This window comes from Larus michahellis, chromosome 4 (genome assembly GCF_964199755.1).
Source record: "Larus michahellis chromosome 4, bLarMic1.1, whole genome shotgun sequence".
NCBI classification, from domain to species: domain Eukaryota; kingdom Metazoa; phylum Chordata; class Aves; order Charadriiformes; family Laridae; genus Larus; species Larus michahellis.
Genome location: NC_133899.1, coordinates 24,645,016 through 24,671,864, shown reverse-complemented (window position 1 = coordinate 24,671,864; position 26,849 = coordinate 24,645,016). Strand labels below are relative to the sequence as shown.

The 26,849-nt window shown below is 49.7% G+C and overlaps 1 protein-coding gene across 1 annotated transcript in view; it reads right to left on the bottom strand.

The window, feature by feature from the left end:
- Positions 1-26,849, bottom strand: part of TXNDC16 (thioredoxin domain containing 16) — a 38,391-nt gene that overhangs the window by 5,031 nt on the left and 6,511 nt on the right. Inside the window, exons 6-19 of the mRNA XM_074583540.1 lie at positions 25,873-25,947; positions 25,468-25,589; positions 24,848-24,938; positions 23,557-23,713; positions 22,018-22,184; positions 20,728-20,788; positions 19,208-19,349; positions 18,585-18,731; positions 18,037-18,096; positions 11,694-11,862; positions 11,059-11,195; positions 6,217-6,301; positions 1,721-1,859; positions 292-452 (exon numbers count right to left, since the gene is read on the bottom strand). Of these exons, the coding sequence (XP_074439641.1) occupies positions 292-452; positions 1,721-1,859; positions 6,217-6,301; positions 11,059-11,195; positions 11,694-11,862; positions 18,037-18,096; positions 18,585-18,731; positions 19,208-19,349; positions 20,728-20,788; positions 22,018-22,184; positions 23,557-23,713; positions 24,848-24,938; positions 25,468-25,589; positions 25,873-25,947 (1,713 nt within the window). The remainder of the gene's footprint in view (positions 1-291; positions 453-1,720; positions 1,860-6,216; positions 6,302-11,058; positions 11,196-11,693; positions 11,863-18,036; positions 18,097-18,584; positions 18,732-19,207; positions 19,350-20,727; positions 20,789-22,017; positions 22,185-23,556; positions 23,714-24,847; positions 24,939-25,467; positions 25,590-25,872; positions 25,948-26,849) is intronic.

Here is a 26,849-nt window from a genome sequence, read left to right as displayed (position 1 = left end):
GGTGAAGCTACCGTGCCATATCCTTGAGAACGTTTTACTCTACTGAAAATTATTTCTGCAATCAATTAAAAAATTACTAATTTTGCTTTGTTGTGCAATTTTGCAGCTGCCCAGAATACACCCTGAACCACTGCTAAATGATTTGACCTCCCAAGTCGTGATGACTTCAGACCGAGAAATCACATTACCAGCTAGACAGCGTTTTCAGTAATTGCAGACTCAGTTTTTTCGTGCCCTGATACGCTAAGAGCGAGCGAACGGAAAGAAGAAAAGAGGTTTTTACACACTCACAAGTTCAACCAGCAAGCCACAAACGCTTGCCGGGGTCTTCCTTTTGCCAGCTTCAGCATTTCCTCGCTTTCCATTTCACCGATGTCACCATCGCTGAACAAGATGAGGAAGGGCTTCCTGAGTTGCAAGTAGCGGGGTAGATTTTGCACAGTGATTTCTGGCTGCAACACATCAAAACAAGAAATTGAGGTTTATGGGGAGGAGAGAACAGGACAAAATTAGACTTTCTGTCCTTTCGTGATAGGTGAAAGGGCTAAGCAAGGCTGTAGGGTCCGTGCTGAATGCAAGGACCTCGAAAAGTAGGTTAGAGCCCCTCTGCTGTGAGGACAGGCTGAGAGAGCTGGGGGGGTTCAGCCTGGAGAAGAGAAGGCTCCAGGGAGACCTTCCAGCCCCTTCCAGTCCCTAAAGGGGCTCCAGGAAAGCTGGGGAGGGACTCTGGATCAGGGAGGGGAGCCATGGGACGAGGGGGAACGGTTTTAAGCTGAAAAGAGGGGAGATTTAGATGAGATCTGAGGGAGAAATTCTTGGCTATGAGGGCGGTGAGCCCCTGGCCCAGGTTGCCCAGAGAAGCTGTGACTGCCCCATCCCTGGAGGGGTTCAAGGCCAGGCTGGACGGGGTTTGGAGCAACCTGGTCTGGTGGGAGGTGTCCCTGCCCAGGGCAGGGGGTGGCACTGGGTAGTCTTTAAGGTCCCTTCCAACCTAAATCATTCTGATCCTATGATCCTATAAAGACAAGTGCTGATGCTGGGATCTTGGAGCATGTTGGAGATGTCTATGCCCAACCCAAGTCTGTGCAGGCTGAGATGAATGGGTGTGAGCCCAGAAGGCAGAAGCAAGGCCAGTTCAGCCCAGCTCCATATGTTACAGCGCTCTGGAAGGCACCTGTGAGAGGCAGGGAGCAGCCCGTGTGAGGCACCAAGCCACCCCACCAGCGGGTCTGTGACTACGAGCACAAGCCAGGCTATCGACTCCCAGGAGACCACACAGCAAACAGCAGATTTCTGTCCAGCCTGTCTGATCCGAGCCACAAAATTTAAAAACAAGTGTAACTCAGCATGACAAAAATAAAGAACAAACATATTAGGACAAGAGGAAATGGTCTCGAGTTGTGCCAGGGAAGGTTTAGATGGGATATTAGGAAAAATTTCTTCACCAAAAGGGTTATCAACCCAGGGAAGTGGTGGAGTCGCCATCCCTGGAGGTATTTAAAAGCCGGGCAGACGTGGTGCTAAGGAACATGGGTCAGTGTTGGGTTTGGCAGTGTTGGGTTGATGGTTGGACTCCATGATCTGAAAGGTCCCTTCCAACCCAGATGATTCTATGATTCTATATTTATTCTGCACAGCTCCACGCTATAATCAGTGCTTCTCCGCTTCTCCAAACGACCGCAATGGAAAAAGGACACTTTTATTTTTTTTTTTAACTTACAAAAATGTCCAGCAATTTGTATCTGATCATCCGCACCATGTCCTGCGCGCTCTGTTTGGACAAAGCGACGCCTTCCACGCTCTGACCTCCGCTCCTGGCGAGGAGGAGGGCTGGGGGGGACACTGCGTATTTACGGGATCTGAAAAAGAGGGATGGAAATAAGATCTGGCCGGGGGATTTGGCACGCAACAAACCTTGCTGGTCGCAGACCTGGCATCCTCATGGTGGGGACAAGTTGGGACAGGGATGTCAGGGAGGGACAGGGTGATGTTAGGAAGGAAGGTCCTGTGGGAGGAAAGGGTCCTGAGCTGCCTGCCCTGCCCATCGCGTTCCCCATCTCTCCAGCCCCCGCACAATCCTGATTTGAGCCAACGGGGAGAGATGGAGCTGACGCGTTCCCTCGTCCCCTTCGGAAACAGGCACTCACCCAGCTCGCACCTGATGCTAAACACACACACAAACAGCACTTTCTTCTGCAAAAAGCCATCAGCAGCTAAATAACAGGGAAAATCCAAAACCACCATTTAAACTATTTGCTGGCATTTCTCTTTCATTTTCACACCTAAGGTTAGGTAGTGAAAATACCCACCCAGGGCTTCACCCTGCCTCCCAAACCAAGGCAAACAGAAGGTCTTCGACTCCACCCGAGGGACACCCACCTACACAAAATAAGCTCCAGGAGATCTGATTTTTGGCTCAGTGAACACGGGCGACTTTGCCAAAGTCCAGCCCCACGTTCGAGCAACACAGACAACCCGCGCACACGTACTCTGGGTGCAGAAACCAGCTCACCCTTTGTTCCCCAGTGCTCTTCTGGTTAAGAGGGTTCAAGGGTATTTAAAGAAAAGCTGAGAAGGTGGAAAGAGCAAAAATAGGAGAAGTCTGGGCCATGAAAGGGCAGGGGGTACACACCAAGACGGGAGAGTAATTTTCTGGAAGTTTGAGGAACTTCAGTCCCGAAGGCTCCAGATGTCAGTGCCCAGAGGAAGGGTGCGACAGAGGAAGTCAGCTGCCTCAACAGTTGTTTTTTTTTTGAGGGGTGTCTGTAGTTTATTTTTCAAAGGCTGCTGGCAATTTTTCAAAAGCCGTGACACCAGAATTTCTGGGGAAAGTGAGTGAGCTGTAAGGACATTTGAGGGGGAGCTGGGGGAGATGGAAAACCTTTGATTCCCTTTTCAAAAGGAATCTGGTCCATCTCCATTTTTCCCCCGGTGAGAAAGATACAACAGAGACTCAGCCAACTGCAGAACAAACTACTTATTTTTAAGGAAAGGCCGCTCGTAGAAAAGTCATGTTACAACCTCTTGCACTTCCCTCCACAGTTTGCTCAGGCAAGTTCAGTCTGGGCGTGCGCTTCAGCAGTTCTGAATGGGATGGAGAAGTGTTTAAATTTGCTTTAAAAGTCTCGGTGTTTGGTGGTTTAGGTCACCAATGACAAAGCAAGCGGAGGGAACCGTAGACGACACATTTCCATGAGGTTCAGCTCATCCGCAGGCCTCTCGCTTCCTCCACCACAGCACTTATCTGCCTGGAAATAATACACCCCCAGCAAATTTCTAAGGGGCACCCCAGATCTGCACTGATGTCTTGATAAAGAGCAGCTGTAATGGATGACCTTGGACTATCCTGAGGCCTTCAAGCGTTGTGAATCCTGTTGCTAAGCTGTTCTTGGATTTACCCGAGCCGTTTCAGTTACATTTTGCGGTATCCTCTGCTTTTTTGAATTTATCTTCGTAAATCCAGCCCTGAGCTAAGCTTTCCCCTTTCTGCCCAGGCTCCCACACTCCACCAGTCAAGGAGGTTGAGTTTTGCCCTTCTGGTCATTCCTGGGAATCCTCTGATCTATTAGGAAGCTCCTTAACCTTCCTCTCTGCCGTTTTTCAAACTAACCTGTATTTGCAATCAATGAAAAATGGTTAAACCCTAGAAAATTTTTAAATTCAGGGATTTTGAACTTCACAAACTTCCCCAGGTCTTAAAGAGACTCTCTGGCTTGGTGACTTCTCAGAGGAGGTGAGGACTCTGGCTCCCTATGTCTAATTACATCAAGCTGTTCAGCAGCCTTTGATAAGGAAGTTTCTTAAATACTGCCAGAAACGCAACAATTCCCCCACCTAATACCTAGAGCCTACCCTGAAATCACTTCTCACGTTACTGCTACCGAGGGCTTGTATCGTCGCTTACGACAGCTTTCGGGCAGGGGCATTCGATGGGTAACGTGAGACTTGCATTTAAATGAAAAACATCTGCAAACAAATACTTGGCAGGAATCTGTGACATCGAAATATTTGAGAAATAAATAATGACTTCATTCAAAGTATTTCTTCCTTAACGCTTTTTTTTTTTTTTTTTAACCAACTGAGCAGGTGCTTGCTGAGCAAACAGTTTTGCAAACAACATTGTGTATTTTGTATGCCTTTTTCTCTGGGAAGAGGGGACTCAGCTCTCCGTGACCTGGGAGCCACAAACGTTTCCTCCTTCAGCGTTTAGCAGAAGAATAGCTTTTCTTTTCTTAAGAAGGGAAGTGAGCCTGGCTCTTGCATAAGGAATTCCTGTAAGTGTTTACTTTCTACTTACAGTTGCGAAGAAGACCATCTACAGTAGCTTCACCCACAAGCCACAGCCAAAATCCAAACTTGGCAGAATGAATATCTACATAAACTGTACCAACTATTCCAGCTAAACAGGAGCGCAGCCGGAGCAGGACGGAGGTGTGTTCTCCCATGTGTCACTGCTGAGAGAACACAGGCTTTTTCTCTTGGTATCTTGTTTTGTAACGTCACCTTCACTTTTTTCCCTTTATCATCTGGGCTGAGATCCTTTGGGGAAGAAAAGTCTTTCGGCACCGGGGGTCAGCTTTTACACCCAGACGCTGCTGGTTTTGCCTCCCGTACCTGCCGTCGCCCACTGGTCCCCCCACCCCAGCAACGAACAAGCCTGGCACCGTCTCGCCTCTACGACCCGACCACAGCTGGTGCTTTGAGCACAGTTCGGTTAATAGAGACGTACCCTCACGATATTTCCATTTTTATTCTCCGTGCACGCCACAAAAATGTCCGTGTCTCATCAGACATGCTAGAGACGCGGCGTGTCTGTGAGAAACCAAGGAAAATAATTCACTGTTGCGTTACTGGCTGCTAAACCCACACCTGGAAAACAGGCCAAGGACCTTCTGGGGTTTTTAACTCTGCCTTGGGAGCTAACTCCCGATGGAAATTAAATGCTAGGACAAGCTGAAGATTCCCCTTGGATCTAGCTGCGTTTACGGGCGCTGACGCATCTCTCTCAGTCCAGTCCAAAGCGCTTTGCCCCTTGCTGGGGTGTCTATAATGACACAATTAAGCGCGTGGACTGACAAATGCTCAGGTCCCATTCGCTCCAATTTGGCTTGAAGTTAGGCACGCAACCGATGCTCTTATTCAATCAGGAACTGACCAAGAAAGCCTTGACTTCGCCTTCACCACATTTGCAGGAGGAAGGCTGCTATATTCCGCCAGCGCTCTTCCTCCAGGAAGAGGACGGACCTCCCCAAAGCTCTCTCTGGAACTGGTGGTAACATCTTGCTCGGGCCAAGGGGAGGGAAAGGGGTGGGTACGTCTTCCAAGAAAAAAAGATCCACGGTAAGATTAACCGCTGAAAAGACAGAGGGAGGTTCCTCCCCACCCTTGGCAGTTGCAAACCTCTGACAGCCAGACGCGAGTGCCCGCGAGGAAGCTGAATGAGACCAAAGGGGTTTAAGGCCTTTCACAGTGCTGCAGAAAAGCCTTCTGCTCCACACCAAGGCAGCTCCATGGAACGACGCCGTTTATTTCGGGGCTTTCAAACCATTTTCCAGCACCCAGACACAAGAAAGCATGCAAGTAGTCGCCAGCAGCCCCTCTCTTGGCTGCTCTTGGCAAGTCTCATATTTACCCCCCTGGCTTTGCAGCAACGCCCTCACGCTCCCCCTCCCCGTCCCCACCTCAGCAGCTGCTTTCACAGCATCAGGGCAGGGAAGAGGAGACGAGAAGGTGAAGGGACCGCAGAAAGAGGAAGGCCAGTGACCATTTGTCACTTCTTCCTGACGGAAAGAGAAGGGCCGAACTGTTTTTCTTCCTCACAGACTGATCCTAGCTACAGGGTATCATTTTTCCAGCCTGTAAAGTTTGGTCCTGTCTGTATGAGGAACCCAAGAGACGCACGGCGGGGCTGGCACAGCTGGAGGACTGAAAATACCCAGCGTGAACACGAACAGCAGGAAGGGAGAGGACCGTTTATTACACCAGGGCTAAATGAGTTGACCGTGGGCAGGTTGGAAATCAGTGGCAGAGCCAGGGCTACATCTTTCTCTGGCCGAGCCCTGACCAACCTCCCTACAGGAATAAGTCACTCGTAACTTTTTGGGGCTGCTGCTAAACACTCGGCATGGCCGGTGACACTCGCTCTAGGCATTGGCTTTCACTAAATGCAGATCAATTTGAATCCTCTCCAAAAAAAAAAAAAGAGAAGCAACTTACAAAGCCAACGCATCATCTTCAAAATACATCCCCATCGTTACATGGCCACTTAAGATGTTTCCTGCCTCTTCAAAAGCTTCCCTGGCTGTAAAAAAAAAAAAGAAAAAGACACACAAACAAACGATAGAAAGAGAAGTGTCAGCTTCCTCCTGCAAAACAAATCGCCGTCTGCATACGTAACACCCTCCCACAGCAAACTGTCAGCTGGGAACAAAACTAGGATTAGAGGCTCATGAGAAATGGATGTGTCTCGTGGCCGCAGGCTACGGGAGGAGGAGTTGGCAGCGGCCGAAAGGATCGGAAGGAAAGCTCCTATTATGAGAACGGCATTTGCTCTTTAGCCACCAGCACCGAGCTTCCAGGATCTGCATGGCAGAAGTCACTGATGGAAAATGAAATGTCTTTAAGGACTTAAAAGTCCGTAAGTGTTCTTAGAAACAGGAGACCAATTATTTAAGTCTAAATAGTGATGTTATAAATCCCAGTGACCTCTTGGAAATGACTGACGATGACTTAACTGGAGTAGCGCTAAGTGCCCAGCAGATAAACCAACTTCTCCCCCGATGTCTTTTGGTTTTATCTGGTTCCTCGGAGCAGGCAGGGTCTGCTACAGCCACCAGCTGGGACAGGGAAGGTGAAAAAAGTAGATGCCTCGCAGACACAGCGTCCTCCACCGCTTTGGGTGGCTGCAAGGAGAGGGCAGGACCTCTGCATGGCACGGTCAGGGAGAGGATGAGGAGGAAAGGACCGGGTTGTGGTCCCGGTTGATTCAGCTTGATCCGTCACAGCTGAATCTCTCCGTGCTGGGAGACGGAGAGCGAGAGCTCCCCAAATGAAGCTGACTCCAGAGCTGGTTTATGCCCTTATAAAACAGCCACGGTTTTAGGCGGCTGGACGCACGGGAGAGGCACGACGGGTGAGAAATACGCAAACCAGAGCGTGTGAGCTTGTAAAAGACAGTTATGGACCAGAGATCAAACCCCCTGCTGCCAAAGGTAGGGTGCAATCGGGAAGGATTTCAACCCCGCCCCTCCTCCCCCTTTGGATTGAGCAATTGAAAGCAACAAAAAAGGCTCTTCCGACTTAAAGAGAGTGAGAAATCACACACTCTTTGGAGAAGTTCGGTTTTCCCAAGAGTTAGGCTTACATCTGATACAGCCATGATGTACGTTGCTTTATAACTTAAATAAGATCTCATTCAGATGCTATTTAGTGATCCTCATAACGTTCACCGCAGTGTCACTACTGGCCAGCCCAAGCTCTTGGGACCGGTGACTCAGACCCCAATAGCCTGAGGCTGGTTCACCACTGGTCACTTTTTGGTCCTTTGCCTCCTGCTTTCAAGCTATGTTCAAAGCCATATTTTCCACTGTGTTCCCTGTGGAACCACAGGGACCACAGACTTTCCTTTATCCTATTTTCATTCACAAATGGAACCTTAGATCCTTAAAGGACTGGCTCATTGAGGGCTCAGACATTGCAGGAAACACCACAAATACAACAAAACTGGCGACACAGCTCGGCTGGTTCATCTTGTGATATAGAGAAACCACCGTTGGATGGGTTTGACATTGGTTTCCAGCTCTTTGATCTTCGGTCACTTGATTTTATCAGCGTTGAAAGAAAAGCAACCCCTAGGACCAGCTGATAAGGATCACCGAGAACTTCAGCAACAAACCCCTTGTGAAATTGCCTGTGTCCCAGCTACAGGAGAGAAGGCCATGGGGCAGACGGTGAGCCATAAGGCACTGAAGGACACAGCCTGACGTGGAAAGAGCAGGCTCACATCCAAACTTCCGCAGGAGAGCATTTCTACAGGCATTTAACTCTAAACACCCACTTGAGACGTAAGCCCATGCTGAAGTGCTGCCCTGCAGCGTCCCTGGCTGCAGGAATTCTCTCCTAAATCAGGACAACCTTCAGCTCACTCCTTTCGTCTGGGTGATTCCCGACGAGATTTCCCCTCCCTATCATGCTTCCAAATTTTCTCTGTATTTTGAGAACCGTGCCGACCCCAGAGCCAGGCACCTGCCTTCGTTTCTCAACAGCTCACCGTGAGAGCCTCTTAGCGCTGCACAAGAAACCCCCCAAATTCACACGGCTCCTACTACAGACACGACGTGCTTTTAGAGAAGCTATTTAAATATTTCCTAGAAAACTTAGTCCCCCCCTAAGAACGCTGTTTTAATTCCCCGTGGGACCCGATCACGTGCTGCAGCACATGCCTTGAGCCCAGGGAATTGCACAAGCCCAGCTGCACCGCAGGATTTGGGAAGGAGGAGGAATAGAACGGCCAGATGACGAAGGGTTTTCGGTAGCAGGATCTGAGCATCGCCCCTCGCCCCTCCAGCAGAAGGCATCTCACGAAACCGCGCTCTCCAGCAGCACCTTCGCATCCCTTCTTCGCTTGGTTTACCGCGATGCGGGCAAGCCCATCAACGGTACCTTTGCTTTGCAGAACACGGGTGTATTTTTAAATATTTAAACGAGTTAGGGCAGTCTTACTTCCCAAGTATGTTTCCAGTTTCTGCAGAGCAAACAAATTTCTCTCCTATCCGTTCTCCAAGTTTCCAGGAAAATGCTCATTCATTTTCCTGGTAATACCATTCACTTCTTTCTTTGTAATAAATTTTTATCATTAATTTTCTGACAAGCCTTTTTTAGCTCATTGAACGGCTTCTTAACATAGTTCTGACGTTAAATGTTGGGGAAAAAATCCCAGGGCTTTATTTAACTGGACATCTCGTTGCTCTGTTTCAGTTAGTTAGAAATGGCAATGACATGGTTCAGGTTAGAGCAGGAATTCTCACCGTGAGAAAATCATTGGAAATTCCAGATAAATCTGCAGGCTGATAAGAGCAGCCATGTGGTTTCCCTGACTCGGGCTCGGGTTCGGTGCCAGAACAGCCGGCTCCAGTTTTCTGCTCCCTCAGGTTATTCTGTGTGACGCTCCAACACCCCTCAGGTTCCAGGCGGTGAAAGCATCCCGGATTTCATCTCCCTTGGCATCAGCAGCTGCGTTACCCCAGACTGCGGATGCCGTTCCAGATTGCAGACGGAGTGTGCCCTGAGGGAAGAGGCAATCTCCAGGCGGAGCCGCCTGGAAACCTCCAAGATTTTTGTTTGCACCAAAGGAAATGAACAGCTTCTATATAGGAAAGAGTCGGAGCTCACACGTCCAGCGGGATGCAGGCACGTTCCTTCCATATCTCTCTGTCCCCATGTTGTCCAAGGTCCTATCCCGGGGCTAACTCAGGCTCTGCTACCGCAGAGAGTGGAATATATGGAATAAAGGGGAGATTTTGGAGCTCAGCTGATGAAAACCAGGTAAAAATGGGCTAAAGGTTTCTGAAGATCAGTAAGATTTTCTGCTATATTTAACAGACAGACCCTCCAGAAGAAGACAGGCGTGTTTGCTGTCAGCGGGCTCGGTGAATGCAGCCCAAGTGTTTTCCGCTTGGCTCCAGACGTTTTATTTTGTTCTTACCTCTGAGCACAGCAGATTCCCTCTGGGCCTCCTCACGTGAGACAGTAGCTGGGTTTGCATTTAACCAAAGTTTACAGGCACAAGGGGGCTTCAAAATGAAAAAATGGGCTGAAATTTTGATCTTAAGACAGACTGGAAAATTCTCCTTTTTCTTTTAATGCAGTAATTCCCAGGGGTAGGTGGCAACTGAGAGACCGTGGGGTTGGAAGGTCCCAGCTCGCCGCTGTGGATCTGACTGAAACGTGACATGATGTTCCCTTTCCAAAATGACTTTGCTCCCTCGCCCTCGTTAATGTGTAGGACTGACACGTGAAAAAATCACGGCAGCTCTCAGAAAAATCCATTTTCCCATTCTCTCAGAAAGGAAACCCAATGGATCCTGGATTGCTGGAGCAGCATCTGAGTGACCAACAGCACCCTGGGCAGCCACTGGCCAGGACTATATTGACCAAGACTATGAAGTGAGACAAATTCAAACAAGCTTCATTCCTTTTGATGTAAGAAATTTGCATTTTCCCTTATTGCTGCTTTTTTTTCTTTTTTAATATAAAAAACAAAGGTTTGGGATTGTGTGTTGGTTGCCAAGGACTGGGACTACCACATCTGCAGGAGGAGGAGTCAGCAAGATAACGATCAAGCCAATAGTGGAAAGGCCTTTCTTTAAGAAAGAACGTGCTGTGACATGTTTGCTGTAGATGGACTACAAGAAGAGGCTGACGGATCCGGGCTTGTGCAGACAGAGGCTAAGAGGGGAATTAATGGCAGCCTATGACTACTTTGAAGAGCACTTATAAAGAGGACAGAGCCAAACTCCTCATGGTAAGGAGCACAAATTGTGGCTTGGTGAGTTCAGACTGGACATCTTTGCAGAGACAGGTCACCCGGGGCACTGTTGTTTCGTACTGTGCCAAGCACGATGTCTCAGCCTCCGTCGGGGTTGTCAGATGGTTCCACACTGGGTGTGGTAAACACGCCTGGCAGCTGGATGTCCTCTGAGCCAGGAGATGGACCTTTACGTCCCACATCTGGAATCGCTTGTTGTCTTCTACTTGCCAAAATAAGAAGGGTGGTGCCAGGCAGGCTGTGATCTGGGCAAAGGCAGTCAATCACTTAGAGAAAATGAAACACGGAGGAACTTCTAAGCACCTGGAATCATGCCGCATCCCTGGAGGTGTTCAAGGCCAGGCTGGACGGGGCTTGGTGCAACATGGGCTGGTGGGAGGTGTCCCTGCCCAGGGCAGGGGGGTGGGATTGGGTGGTCTTTAAGGTCCCTTCCAACGCAAACCATTCTGTGATTCTAGGATTCTACGATCAGGAAAGAAATCGAGTGTTTAGTCCACAAATACCACACTAACCTTCACTCGTGGCCATGCTAAATACTCCTAGAACCGAAGTGTGGTGATAGGATGACAGCTCAGATGGAAACTCTCCTCTTAAATATCCTTCTGCTTCCTCAATCGTGGCCAGCTTCAGAGGGCAGGAAACTCGGCTCCTACGGAACGGCAGGGAAACAACATGGGCTGCCTTCTCCTTCACTTTTGGGATGAAGAGACAAAAGGGCAACCACAATCCTCGTTATAGTAACAACCTCCCAGCCCAATATGCCAACCGTTATGCCTCGTTAGAGACAAAAATCAGTCGCCTGGGAAGGAAGGGCAACACCTAGTCACAGAAAGGCACTGGAGCTGGTTATGGGGAAGGGAGAACAGCCCTGAGCCAAACTAGTTGCTCTGAGATCCTTGGGATCCCCATTAACAATAACAGAGAGAGGGACAATGACAACAGATGGATGCACTGTCCAAGAACGGACGTTCCCTGACATAGAAAAGCACAAAAAGTTATTAAGCTAATTTCAAAACCAGGTCTACAATCAGATCTGACATTAATGTTCCAGAAAGGATTTCCATTACACAGGCCGTGAAGTATCCAGAACATCATCTAGCAGACGTGCCAGTCCTACTGGGTGGGGACTCATTAACAAGACACTTACAGCATGATGAAGCTGGTCAGTTCTTCGGTCCCCCACATGCCATCGTACATCACCCATCGCTCTCCCTTCTCGTAAATCTTGATGGTCGGAAACTGAGTGACATTCTCCGTTGCGCAAACTCCGGGCCAGTCCCAGCAGTTTACCTGAGCGAGCAAAACACCCTGAGTTCCTACAGTGGGAAACAAACATGTATAACTAATAATTTTTTTTAAAAAAAGAAGGTCGAAATAGAGAGTTTTGTGAGCTTCTTCGGATATTATCACATATAATTGTATTAACACTGCCAGAACTCCTGTTTGCTTTGGCGTGCACCCTACGGGGCTGGATCCTAACAAACTGGAGCGAGCCCAGGTGGGCTACCCCTCAGAAGCTGCTGGACCATTCCCAGAGTCAAATGCTGCTTCCTGAGGACAGGATGCCAAAATGCAGCCCCATTGAGCACAGGCTATCCCCGTCTTGAAATCATTCATGGATATGCCTTACGCTTCTTGAGGATAATAGTAACTATTTCCAGCCTGCGCATGTGTTAAGTACCCCCCAGCAGGTGTGGATTGATCCAAACAACAGACCACGGAGATAATGAAGTCAGGGAAGTGGTCGGTTGCACTTCTCAGAAGGCGATTCCCAGAGGCATTCACATCTGGCTGGTTACTCAAAGGAACACCATGAAACCCTGAGGCAACTGTCCAGGAGCACAAAAGGCAGTAAGGAAGGTACTGGAAATACCTTAGGAATAAGGCCAAGACAAAGAAACGATGCAGGCCCTCACTTACAGGAAAGAGGGAAGATAAAGCTTGGCATGGAGGAGGCTGATGCATTCAAAGATTTTTCATTTATAAAGGTGCTCAGTATTGAAAAGTGTCCGTTCTACCTAAAAGCATGGAGCCCAACATACAAGGAGCAGTTAAAGGTGACATAAACACGACAGATGTAATGGAGACCGGCAGTTTGATGGCATTCACGCTATTCTACCTATGCAAGCTGCTCATCTCCAAGCCACTAGCAGGTACCTTTAGGACCTTAAGAAAGAGCCTGGGGTCTCACAGGTAAGGGAAAGGAAAGGGAGAGAGCACTTGGGAATTACAGAGCAGTCAGTCCAATTTTGGTTCCTGGTACTAAAAAAGCTTTTTATGGGTCTTACCAAAGCAATAAGCTCAAGGATTCATAAGCAGTGAAGCAAATGAAGGTTGGGTCCCCGCATGCTCTCCAGGAGCCCAAGACCACCTGCAGCTCCAGCACGCCCTTGTCTTTCTCAGCCTTTCTTTCATCTGCAGCTTGGGCAACGACCAGCACACGCTTCTGCTGGTCCATGGCTAAGCCCGTGCTGACCAGCTGGCAGGTGAACCCTCACCGGCTTCACTAGCCACCACCCCTTGTTTGCCAGCCTCGCCTGACCTGCCTCCTACCTACTTGCAGGCTTGACCAAGGACAAGCAGGGTTGTGTACAGTCCTTGGGCCGTACGTCGTCCATGCCCACTGCAGGAATGCCATATCTCAGAAATCTTCATGCCTTCCCTAAATTCCCTTGATCAGGATTCAAGATTTACATGGGAAAGGTGGGACGAAACCTAGAGGCAAGTACGCACAGGGAGGCAGACCATCGCAAAGTGGCCTTCAGAAACCAGGGTGAGGGCAGGTGATGAGGATTTCTCAAGAGTCCGTCCAAAACAATCAAAACAGCCAAGCTTTCTTCTCTGTCTGTCCTGGGTTTGATTCTGATCGCTATTTTCATCAAAGGCCTGGCTGATGGAATAAAACCCACACATCCAATCTGCAAAGGATCCCAAGCCCAAAAGGGCAGAAAGCAATTTGAAGGGCCAAGTGTAACAACACTCAGGGCGCGCAGATATCAACAGTGCTGCAGGAAAGGGCAAAGCTCGTTCTGGGATGAACTCTCAACAGTGCCTGCAAGACACGGGAGGAAAACGACACTCTTCTGTCCTGGTGAGACCCCTGCAGAGCCCAGCGAGTCAGGCTGGGAAACACATCCTTTTTTAAAGGCTTATGCAGATGAGAGAGAATCTGCAGAAGTTTGGAAGATGTGCCTCCTGAGGAAAAACCTAAAGAACCGTGTTTCTTTTGATTGGAAATTGCCCGGAAAAAAGAAACAATAAAATCTAACAATGTGTAAAGTCAGCTCTGGAGGCGACAGCGAGATCCAGCTGGGCAAGGACAAGCAACAACCCATTCCCAGGTAGGGAGGTTTGACCAAATATTAAAACAAGCTACTGAGAACCAAGCAGAAATGAGTCTTTTTGGCAGAGAAGCTGCGGAAGGGTTTTTTAATCACAGGTTAGAAATGTGCCTGCCAGGGATGGGCGAGGCATCTCCACAGACAAGGGGTGAACGCAGAGGTGACCTTACCATGTCTCCCTATCCCCTATCCCTATGTCCTTGGCATCCCACCGGACCATTTTCTGCGAACCTCATTTCAGGTTCTGCTTTGCAGCTCACAAGAGGAGTTTGCTGCCCTTCTGCCTTGTGTCAAACTCCTGTACAGAAAAAGCCAGCGGCAGCACAGGGCTAAGGGTCTGCAATTCCACTCAGACGGTCCAGAGTTTTCAAAACACTCCCCGAGGGCAGAAATGGTTTGTGTCATTCTCCAGGCTCTGAAATAACATCTCGCACTAACAGCCTGGCCCTGGATTTATTTCACACCACTGGTCCAGTATAGCTGGTTCTCATCATCTGTTACCACAGAATCTTACGTCTTGCCCAACTCTGAAAAATAACGACACGGAAACAGGGCTTAGATGTCTTGTTAAAAGTCAGTTGCAATGCTGCTCTAAGGTCCCTCAAATATGAGTTTTAGTATCTGGAGGCTACCTTGGGGGATTACTTACCAAAAGTGCTCCAAAGGAGCCCCGTCTGGCCTGAGGAACACCTTGTACAGGATGACCACCCTCCCATCCCAATCTGCACCATATTATTAATTATGACTGCGCAGCAGTTTCAGGAGTTGAGAAACTCAGCAACAGACTGTTCAGCCCTGTGGTCACTGCGGAGCTGCTGCGTGGGAAGAAGGGTGAAAGAGGAACAGAAGATCCTACCGTTCTGTGATTTTAGGTGCTACCAAAACCAGCAACAGTGAGAACGTCTGTCCTAGGGGTCTTATAAAACCAGGACAAGACAAATCATCAACGCTACAGGGAACAAGAAACTGCAAGAATCCCTTAAAACTTCTAAACCTTTGGAAGGCAGTACTGAAATCACAAACAGCTCACTTGAAGAGCGGTCCAAGATGAAAGAGAGGTAAGTTATGTGTGAAGTGCTGCACTTCAAGAGGAGGAATCCAATACGGAATGGGAAATGACTACCCGGAGAGCATCACACAATGGACTTCTAAAATCTTACTTCAGATTTAGGTTCCATGAATATACATTGTGATTTTCATGCCTTTGAACTCCAACTTCAAGCCCCTGTCTTTGGAAGCCATTGGTCACGAAGACTCCACGTGCACAGAAGAGGGAAGCAGAACTGTTTTTCATCACAGTATGTTGCTCTTCTTAGATATTGGTTTCCTCTCTTCTTTGCAAAAAAAAGGCCAATGACGCACCTAAGAAATGCTCAGCCCTGTCTCACCTTCACATCCTCTTCTCCTGTCCCAGGGTGCTGCTTCCATAAATCCACATCTTGCAAAAGAAACCAAGAGCGGCAGCAGTTAGCCCCGGTGGCAGTGACGATGGCACGCTCTTGCTGGAAGGGCAGAAAAGGTGCTCAGTTCAGCAAGACGGAGATGCTTCTCTTTATCTCTTGTTAGACTGGATCTCTCAACAAAAGGAAAAATTTGGGGGACTATAAACTTAATTTGGGGATGATCTGCTGGACGTCTGCTACTGGATGATTCACAGGGTCATTCCAGTCCCCAGCCTCCTCCATCCCTTTGTGTTTGATCTCATGTGGCCTATTCTCAGTGCCATTTTGCACAAAGAATTGGTATTAAAAGTGGGACCTGGTTCTGCAACTCAAATTGTATCTCTAGAGCAGGTGATTCACGGCTCAGACAGCTGGTCTTGGCTTCTCAGCCCTTAGGAAGAAAGCTCCACCCCAGAGAGCAGACAGGAACACCCGCGCTTCTGGGGGAGCTGAGAGATTGCCCCAAAGACATATCCAATGTTTTATACTCAACCTTGCATAGATCAAGCTCTTCTTCCCGGTCCAGACTTCTGCCCCTTGTATCTTCCCTCATCCCGGCCATAACTGAGAGCCCAGGGCCCCCATCCTTTTAGGTCTTCCAGCTCCCCTGGTAGCCCTGCCTGCAACGGAGGCTCCCTCAGCAGCAGAGACAAAGGATCTCCAGATCCACTAATACAGCCTTTCTCCAACCTCACGGAGGCCGCAGTGGGGAAAGCAGACTGGAGTCATTCCACAGGTCACATCTGGCCTGGGAGTCATTGGTAGGACCTCACTCATCACAGAGGGAAGGCTCTGACCCCAATCAGTCCATAATCTCTGTGGAGAATCTGCCTGTGGATGCGTCCATATATCCCGAGATTGTTATCAAATGATACAAAAAACACATGGTGCAAGCCTGGCCGCACGGAATCAGCCAAGGTTTGACCACTGGCTCAGGAAGAGGCAGGGTTTCATCCACTGACTCTCCCGGGTTGCTCCTCTAGCTGGGCTGACTGCTGGGGAGTCTAAAAGAAACCCCAAACCATCAACAACCGTAACGTCTCTAACAACAACAACAACAACCCTTCCTAAGCTTTCCTGTTTATTCCCAGGATTTCAGTCCAGATCAAAGCTGCCGGTGACTTTCCCTTCATGCAAACTATGAATGCAGAACCGCTTTCTTCCAAACCACAGCACTGTCTGCAGCGTTCCCAGGAGGGCTTCTCGTAAGCAACTCCCACTGCATCTGCTTCCCAGAAAGCTGGCTGGGTCCTCTGCAGACTCTAGACATGTCCCCACTGCTGAGAGCTCAGCCTGAATCCTGCTTGCACCCGGCAGGACATGGTGCCCAGTCCCAGGGAAGTGCCATCACTAGGAGAAACAAACCTTGATGAAGAAGGAAAAACCAAGAGAAGGCACCAGCCACCTCAAGGATGCCAGAACAGCTTTCACCCGGTTCCATGCGACTTCCCCACTGCGTTGCAATGAGTTGGGGATGAAGCCACCTGAGTGTCCCCTGCAGCCAGGGGCAGAAAGAGGCACCTCTGGAAGAGATTCAGCCCATGTAAGAATGATGGATGTGCAGAATAACACACCTCTCTCCACTAACTGTAGAGAGGGATGGGGCTGAAGACCTGAAGAAGCTGAATTGGGGCTTACACTGTTCAGGAACTGCTCAGACCCTCTTGAAAGATCACTCCCTCCTGCCTTTACTACCAGACTACCCGAGGTGTGCTGTCTTTAAGTGTTGCTGAGTCTTCACTGTCACGTGTTATTTATGGAGTTCTGTGGCCGTCTGCAAGAATTCCCATGTAATTAAGCTGGTCTCCAGGCCCTGAAGGCATCATCATTGTAAATTCTTCCTCTGCCACCGTCCTGCCCTGGTGGATCTGGGCCTGCCCACACCTGTCTGTCACGCTTTCCACCAAAACCAGGGCCAATTACTGCTCCTTTCCAGATCAAGTCCTTCCAAGAACAGGAGATCTGATGTGCCACCAGCACATTGCTTTGCTGTGCAGCGTGTAGTGCATCTACTTGGTCTGTGCAGGACCTTGCACTGAGGGGCACAAACAGGACCCTGTTTCCGTGATGCAAGCTACAGTCCCTCCTTGCTCCAAAGCCCCCCCGTGTCACCCACTGCCCCTGGTGCTCTGCCCATGCGCTTGGGCATTCATCACGCAGTCACTGTGCCCACCATCATCATCATCACCACCATCACCATCATTCCTCAGGCAGTCACTCTGCCCACCAACATCACCATCATTGTCCCCACCCATCACCATCCTCCATCAAGCTGTCACGGTGCCCACCAACATCACCACCCATCACCACCATTCATCTAGCAGTCACAGTGCCCACCAACATGACCACCACGATCACCACCATCCATTACGCTGTCACTCTGCCCACGAACATCGCCATCTCAGCTGCAAGGCAGTCTGGGCAGCTGGCGTGTACCAGTTTACACCAACGTAAGGTGACTGCAGAAGGCTGCATTCCCAATCCCACGACTTTATAGAGGCACAAATGGACCACAAAGATCCCTAAATAAGAAACAAAGGACTCTTCCTAAGCAACCTGATGTTGGTATGCCTTCCTTAAGCGTTTGAGGGTGAAAAAATGAGTATATTCTGGGTGAAGGAATGAGGTACCACCAACGTCCTCCCAGTCTTCTGGACCAGGGCAGGTGGATGCCAGCTGTAAAGCACTCAGACCTGTGGCACCTTACCTTTCAGGTGATCAGCCACCTCGGTGTAAGACCGCAGCACTGCCAGGGACACTGCCTCCCCTGAAACACAGGAGAGACAAAGCCCTGAAGGACGTACAGGGGACAGACCAGCCCCACCCCGCTCTCTGATAGTCACGTTACGATTCTCTGCATCCTAAGGTGTTTCAAGATCTGAAAAGCTTGAAAGAAATAAGGAAAATTGGCCTTTATGCTTCTGTGCAGCAGATGGCAACCAGGTTGTCTAGGCTGGCCCATGCGCCCATGCTACCACAGTTTCCCCTCTTGTCCTACACTCAGTCCCTGTAAAATGAAGGTTAAAAACCTATGAACATTGATATCTTCCATACTGAGAGATACTGTCTTCACACTGTATCAGTCGAGGAGAAGAACCGATTTAATCTGATTGCTAACGTTGGCTGGGGGCCCACAGAGCAGGATGTGGCATTTATTTATCATTAAAACTTGTCGACAGGATCATCGTATTATGGAAAGCATGCTGAGAAGCGCGAGCTTAGAGAAGGGACAGCCGGGCCACGTTTCATACTCACAGCTGGCATAAAAAAGCACCACAGTCCGGGCAGTCTCCAGGAGGGCAGAGTGGAAGGTCTCCTCCGTCAGGACAAGGATCTGCTCCAGGGGCAGCTCTCGCTTCTTGTCCCTGGAAACTGCTTCCACCACCTGGTCGTCCTGAATGTCTGCAAGGGACCCACAGCCGCGCGTGAACACATGAGCCACAGCCCCCCACCCCCGGGCCACCCCATCAGCACGTTTTGGTAAGGCAGGAGCTCCTCTAATTCTGAGGCACTTTTTCTGATGCTTGAAAAGGACACAGCGTTGGGTGCACTTTCAACCCTGACGGCCCTGAAGCTGGATGCATTCAAGCAGAAGCACCCCTGTCCCGCAGGCAGCACCTCTGCAAATGCTCCTTTAACAGCTGCCGATTTTCTTCCCTGGTGTTTCCCGTAAAAATGACGCCTGTCCGGCACAAAACTCCAGCGATCTGCAGAGAATTAAAGAGCCTATTTGTGCAACTGTGACGTGACTGTGATGGTCTGCCTTGGATTTGCAAAAGTGCTCTCTAACGCTTTAACATATGCCTGCATGTGTCCAGCAGATGCGGATTGCACGTCCCATCTGATGACAATCAGCTTCTCACTGTTTAGTTGCACACCTTGATTGTTGTTCTGTTTTTCATCCTCATCTTCCTCCTCCTCCTCCTCCTCCTCCTGGATTTGTCCGACCTTGCTTTTATCTTCCACCAGGGTTATAACTTCATCAGTGTCTTCCAAGACCAGGTATTTGACTGGCACTCCCTAAAGAAAACAGAATAAACGGGTGAGAAGAAAACATCACCCTCTGCCTATTCTGTCCACAAACCGAACTCAACGCTTATGGGGCACCATCATCCAACTGCTTTTTTTGGGGGGTACATCAGCAGATTCCTAAAGCTGCGAAACAGGGGAGCTTCTGGGGTGTGTTTCTTTGATCCAGGTTCACCTGCGCTTGAGTTTTTCTCACTCCACATCAATTTTTCCTCGCCAAGAAGAAACTGTGGCTATGTGGGATCCGGTGCTCGGAGTGGTGAAAGCCAACACCCGCTCCACCTCCCAGAATCTTACCATAGATCCACCACCGCAAGAAAAAGCCCAGCGGCCAGTAAACGCATCCAGTTTGGGGAGGTACAGGGGCCGCTCGGCTGTCCCCCCTCTAAAGGGGCCAGGCTGGGTCAGAGCAGCCCATCACAGCCTGGGAAACCAGCACAAAAATATCCTTTATCTCATGGAGCTCCACAAAGTAGAGTGATCCCAAGCGAACGTGGGCAGCCAACCCATGGAAAGAAAAGGGTGAAATGTATTTCTCAGAAATGAGACCTTGCCGGCTTAAAACCAGTTCTGGCACCCTCTCAGCGAAAGGCACTTCAGAGAAAATGAATTTTATAATGAACTGAGAGAAATGACAAACTGTTGGCACCTCCCATTGGCTCTAAGAGGAGAAACACAACGTGCACGTCTCTCAGCAGGATAGGGGAAGCCCTCAGGGGACGCCCACGTTCAGGTCTGATCCTGTATCTTCGCAATCACAAGTGTGACAGTTCGGATGATCTGGGGCAATGTGTGCTGCCTGGCATTTGTCGGCGCTGAATTCCATCTTGCCTCACAAGCTGGGTCAGGTCCCTCCAGAGTTTAGCTCATCTTGATCAGCCTCATTTAACTTACACCCTGCCCTTTTCCCAGATCACTGCCAGAGGCATTTGGTTACATCAGTTCAGCACAGACCTTGGGTTGTTTGCTCTTAGTTTCACACCCATTTCCTCTCCCATCTTTTGAACGCCTTTCCTAAGCGGGCAAGAGCCTCTAGAAGTCCAAACCTTTGGAGAATTTGCACTTGGACTACTACCTTAGGTAGTTCACAACCTTGTGTTGCCTTAAGGTATAATGGAGATGTCACTCTACGTTTTGAAGCCAAAATAAACTCAATATTTTATCTTTACTAGCAGGCACAATTGCTCTGCAGTACCAAACTCGGGCAGTTCCAAATACAGGCGTGCATCAAAGGAAAAACACTTCCCCTCGAGCTTCTGGGAAGGCTGTCAAATAACAATGGAGCCGAACAACACCCCAACACCTCTGAAGAGCACCATGCCCAGATAGGGAAATCCGAGTTGTACAACAAAGAAATTCAGCATCTAACCTCATCCGGTGTCTTGAGAGCGACGTTTGACCGGAGCAGAATGTTCAAATCTACGAGGTCCCTTTCAAAACACAAAGTGAACATTAGATGGTGCGCTGTGCACGGTCACCCCCTCCATTCAGCCCACCTCTCTCAGCAGCACCTCATCCTCATGGAGTTGTGCTTCAGGGCCCTGAGAACTTGCAGGAAACCCAGAATCAATGTCAGTGGTGGAGAAATAGGCTCCAAGTGACCTCCTGGTGGGACTGCATTGCATAGCGTGCCTATTTTGCAAGGGGTTTGGATTCCCTTTCTGTGATTTGGGTCTTTGCTCATGCACTGGTAGCCACATCCCAGTGCAGCTGATCTGCTGGTGGACCTCAGCTCATAGAATCATAGAATGGTTAGAGTTGCAAGGGACCTTAAAGATCATCTAGTTCCAACCCTAGACCATCTAGTTCCAGCCCTGGCCAGGGACACCTCCCACTAGACCAGGTTGCTCAAAGCCCCATCCTGGCTTTGGTTGGATGAGTAAATGCATCCAGGAAGTGCATCCATACAGGGAGGTACCGTGGTGGCAGAATGCTGGAAGAAGAGAGCCTACACCCACCCTTCCTCCATCTCCTCCTGTTTGCACAGCTGCCAGCAGACATCCCCAAAGGCAACCATGCCTACTGGGGCTGCACACCTCCTTTGGCAGGACACTGTGGAAGCATTTGCAAACATAAGCCAGTCTGGTGTTTGCAAATGCTCCCAAGCCCACGGAGCAGAGATAAGTAACTGGTGGTCAACCGCAGAGGAAGTAAACGGATCTCCACAGCACAGCCACCCTATGTCCAGCCACAAGCGTGTCTCCTGTCCTCCTGAGGAACAAGCGTGCTGGTCTAATTTGGAGAGCCCTCGTTGACTGAGGAGGCACTGCTTACTGAGCAGAGACCCCTGTCACATCCCAGCACCCACAGTCTACCTCCTGTACTGGATCTCCTTCTGCCCTTAATTTGAGGGCAGAATACAAGCCTTCCATCTGTGCTAAGGTTCCTTTCCAAAATCGCTCTTAGTCTGACTGTTTTTCCACTTCTAAGTCAGCAAGAGACTCTGACATTTCTACACTTCCAGTCAGTCTGAAACAAAACTAATCTGATTCTGGACAAGTTCTTAAATGCGACATCCTCTTGCAGGATATAGCCTAGTTTTACTGCCTCTCACGCAAATCTGAATTAGCCCACTGACTCTCATCCTGGCTGTGGGTCAACTGAGCTCAGAAACAACACAAAAAGCAAGGAGAACCCCAAACCACCTGAAAGCAAATACCTGGACAAAAGGGCAACTCCTGCTTTCCCCAAGAGCTGCCAGGCCACAAACTCTGCTGTCCTCCTGTCAGCTTCGTAGGTCTCTTTCTGGCTGAGGATGAACACAAGTGGTAGCCCAAGCTGTAAGTGAACAGTGGAAACCTTCTCTGGGTCCTCCGCAACCTCTGTCTGGAGAAGAGACATGGTCATACTGCAGCGCATCTCCATACTGTTGAAGGTGCCTCAACTCTTCTCCTGCACAGCCCAAGCCACCGTGTGTTCCCCAGCCACAGAAATAATGATACCCTCGAGAAAAAGCCTCCAACCCCGATACTAAAACATCCATGGAAGCAGAACCCACCCAACCCTGGTTAAACTGTTCCAACCTGCCATGATCCTCCCTGTTAAAAACCTGGGCTTTACTATGCGTGTTCTTTGTCACTTAGCAACTCCAGATGGCAAATCCCCATTAATTTTTATATATCTGGCATCCATTCCCCAGAGCAGTTTGAAAACCCCGGCCGCAACATGCAAGAGCTGGCATCCTCTCCCTTCCTGCCTTGGACGTGCTGCTTCATGACAGCACGGAGCTGCTTAACAAAGCACCTTCCCTCCACGGGCCTAACCCAGGAGGCTGGGTGAAGGAGGCACTTCCCAGCTCACCTACCCATCCTTTTGGCTGGGCAGAGGTGTCACCAGTGGGAACTGGAGGCCTGCTGAAGTTCACTGCCCAGTGGGAAGAGGAGATAGGATGAAGCCTCCTGTCCCTTGTGCTCACCAAGGCATGAATCACTGGCATCCATCTCCCCAAGGTGCTGAGACTCCTGCGGGGAGCCTAAAGGAGCGGCTGAGGACTTTAGGTTTGTCTAGTTTGGAGACAAGGAGGTTGAAGGGCAACCTCATTGCTCTCCACAGCTTCCTGAGGAGGGGACATGGAGAGGGAGGAGCTGAGCTCCTCTCCCTGGGATCCAGTGACAGGACATGTGGGAATGGTTCAAAGCTGCTCCAGGAGAGGTTTAGATTGGACATTAGGAAGCATCTCTTTATCATGAGAGTGCTCAAACACTGGAACAGGCTTCCTAGAGAGGTGGCTGATGCCCCAAGCCCATCAGTGTTTAAGAGGCATTTGGACTATGCCCTTAATAATTTGCTTTAACTTTTGGTCAGCCAAGAAGCAGTCAGGCAGTTGGACTAGGTGATCATAGGTCCCTTCCAGCTGAACTGTGCTATGCTATGCTATGCTATTCTATATGTCCCAGTAAAGTCCAAGGGGCACCTCCACCCTCTTCCCATTCATGGTGCTTACAGACAACTGGAGGAGCACACACCGGTGCCTGGAAAGGTCTAACCAAGCTGAGCAGCGCAATGGAGTGTCGCTCCTGTCCAGCCCCATGCCTCTTCCTTGCTTGGACCCAACTTGGGAGTTTTGTCATTAACTTCACGGGGAAGGAGCAGATTCTCACGCTCAGCCTTGCCCTCTGCTCACACCTCCCTTGTCCTCACGTCCCCCCCAGCTGCCCTCATGCCTACAGCCCAAGTGGCTCCTCTTCCCCGGTCGTACCACCAGAGGAGCCCCCATGAGCTTGAGGTGCCTGTGGATGTTGAGCATCGTCAAGGCCTGCCCCATGGCTGTCCTCCTGCAGGGCTGTGCCAGGTCCATGGCCCGCTGGCAGTGGCAGAACAACAGCTGAGCAGACACCACATCAGGCTCATCATCGCTGTGAGAGAGAAAACAAAACCCATGGTGAGCTAGGCACCACCATAGGGTTTTAATACGCCCTGACAGAATGGCCGTGTTTGCTGATATCTTCTACAGGGCAGATGATCCTCAAGTTCAGGGTTTGGCAGGCTTGTGGGACGTCTTCGAGACTCCTATTACTAACAGGTACAATTGTGTCCAGGTGCTTTTCAGAATTGTGCTGGACATCTAACAAAACCCCTGGCTCATGGGGTGTAAATGATGTCAATCCCAGAATATTTGGCTCAAGAAGGACACAAATTAAGCTTTTCTCAGTGGGACCAGCCACGCCACTCCAGTGGAGATCCTGGCAGAAAGACAGCTGAAGTACAGCTTTGCTCATGTCTTTTACCTCACTGACAACATCTTACAGACTGTATATGGAATATTCCACCTTTTGAACAGCATTGGGTTTGGCTGCACCGAAGGAAGCGGTGAGATGGAGTTCCCTGGCTGGTTCCCTGGTTAGTGGTTCCTGCTCTGGTGTTAGCCTGCGGGTCAGCTTTGGGAGGTCACATTTCTTTCCTTACGCACCCATTCCCCACCTCTAAAATAGGGATCACCTTTTTGTAAAGGCTTTTAAGATCTCCCTGTGGAAGAGCAGGGTTTAGTATTAAGACCCCAAAGCCTGCCACCCCGGTTGGCTGAAGGCTATTCATGTTGGGGAAGCCACCACCTTTTCATCAGCTGAGGAGATGGCCTGCTGGTGTCCTCTGCTTTAAGCAGAATGAAGCAAATTCCTATCCAAATGACAACCGTGCCATCTAGTGGCAGCCACAAAATGTTATCCCTCATCACTGCCCTGCAAGGATGGGGTGGCATCTTGGGGAAGGACAGCTTTGGTGGCTGCCCTGGTGCCACCTGTGAAAGCAGGCAGATCGTTGTATAAACGCTTTGCTGAAGATGCAACATGCCATGTGGTATTCCCACCTTCCTTCTGCTCCGTTTCCTGACTGCAGTGGGCCACAGCAAACCAGATCTGACTGTCCACCCTCGGCATAACACCCTAATGCCATCCCAGATTTGACCTGGGAATCGGAGAAACCAAGAGTAGAGCAAACAGCACAGGGGAGCAGCTCTACCTGGTTGGGGGTGCGTGTGTCTCTGGACATACCCAGTGTCTCTCAGCAGCGTTGCCTCAGTTGTCAGAACAAACTGGTGGACGGTCCCATAGACAAAAGCCGCCTCCATCACGGCTCTGTGCTCTGGAAAGAGAAAGGCAAGACAAACTCATCCCAGCTCCCTCCAGATCTCCCTCCCTTCACCCTTCCCCAGTTGTAAATATCAATGCCCAGGCTTTCAGAAACTCTCAGGAAAAAGTTCTAGCTGTTTGAAGACACACTATGAAGGTAACTGAGTAAGTGGAGCTGAACCCACTTGGTGATGCCCAGTAAACACCCAGATGGTGTAAGTGAACCCATTCTGCTGCATAACCAGAGGTGGTCTGCCAATGGCTTTGTTTATTTATTTATTAGGACGGCAACCCCTGGCTTGCTTTCCCTCTCAAGTCCATCTCTGAAAGTTTGTGTGCTCCCAGCAAAACTTTTCCGGTGTGCCTGATCCCATTGGAAACACACCAAGACAGGCAGAGGCGGAGAACTCGTGTCTAGGTGGCCCTTTCAGGTTCTCTTGATCCTCCATTTGCAGGATTCGGGGACAGAAACCCAGATCCCTTCCATCTTAGTAAAAAAGTCTCTGGGAAGAGGGCAAAGATGAAAAGCTGAGCTTTAATACCTGCTGTCCCAGTAGCTGGTACATAGGCGAAGACCATGTTTGACCTCCCTTTCAGTGCATTTTCAATGTTCTGAAGATCTGCCAGTGTTTCAACGTATTTAACTTCATTAAAGAGCAGGGCACTGAGGAGTCAGAAAAAATTCATTAGCACCTGTTTCGTTTTAAGAGCGAATTGGGCAGATTGAAGATTCACAGCCAAATACAGCTGCCCAGATGTGTGCTGGTGAGTCAACTCATGGGCATAGATATAACAGGGTCAAAGCACCCCAAAGAGAGAAGCAGCCTTCTGTGTGGCTGAGGGCAGCCTCTGGAATACGTGGAGGTTGTATTTTTGCAGAACTTTATATCAACAAGAGAAAACAAAAAGTAAATTATTTCACAGAGCTGCACCTGGTCTGTACTTACAACAAAACGTTAGCAACAACGGAGTTCACGTCAAACAAGGCATCGGTAGGGAACTCTCTGATCAGCATGCTGCCTCTGGGGAGGGAAGAAAGAACATCACCAAAGAAACTATGTAAGACTAGCTACACGTTCTTAATTCATTTTCGCTCTGCTGAATACCTCCAGGTATCTGCTGGAAAGAAAATGTCAGAAACGTGGGGATTTCACAGGACCAGGGGTCCAGGCAACGCTGTTTCAGAGAAGTCACCTCTGCCATTTCATTCAGCTTCTGGGGACTGCTGCTGAGAACCACAGACTGACAGAAGGTCTCTATATACCAAGCATCACCCTGCAGACCCCCACCCCTGCTGGAAATGTTTCTGCGGGTCATATACAACAGTCAATGAGAACCGAGCTGATACACGGAGAAGCTTCCAGCTGTATCAGGAACAGTGCGGCCAACAGGACTGGGGCAGTGATTGTCTCCCTGTACTGATGAGGCCCCACCTCAAGTGTTGTGTCCAGTTTTGGGCCCCCCACTACAAGAAAGACATTGAGGTGCTGGAGCGTGTCCAGAGAAGGGCAATGGAGCTGGTGAGGGGTCTGGAGCACAAGTCTTGTGAGGAGCGGCTGAGGGACCTGGGGGTGTTCAGCCTGGAGAAGAGGAGGCTGAGGGGAGACCTTCTCGCTCTCTACAGCTCCCTGAAAGGAGGGGGTAGCCAGGGGGGGTCGGTCTCTTCTCCCAAGGAACAGGCGATGGGACAAGAGGAAATGGCCTCAAGTTGCGCCAGGGGAGGTTTAGGATGGATATTAGGAAAGATTTCTTCACTGAAAGGGTTGTCGAGCATTGGAACAGGCTGCCCAGGGAAGCAGTGGAATCACCATCCCTGAAGGGATTTAAAAGCCGGGCAGACGTGGTGCTGAGGGACACGGGTTAGTGGTGGGTTTGGCAGTGTTAGGTGGATGTCTGGACTCGATGATCTTAAAGGTCCTTTCCA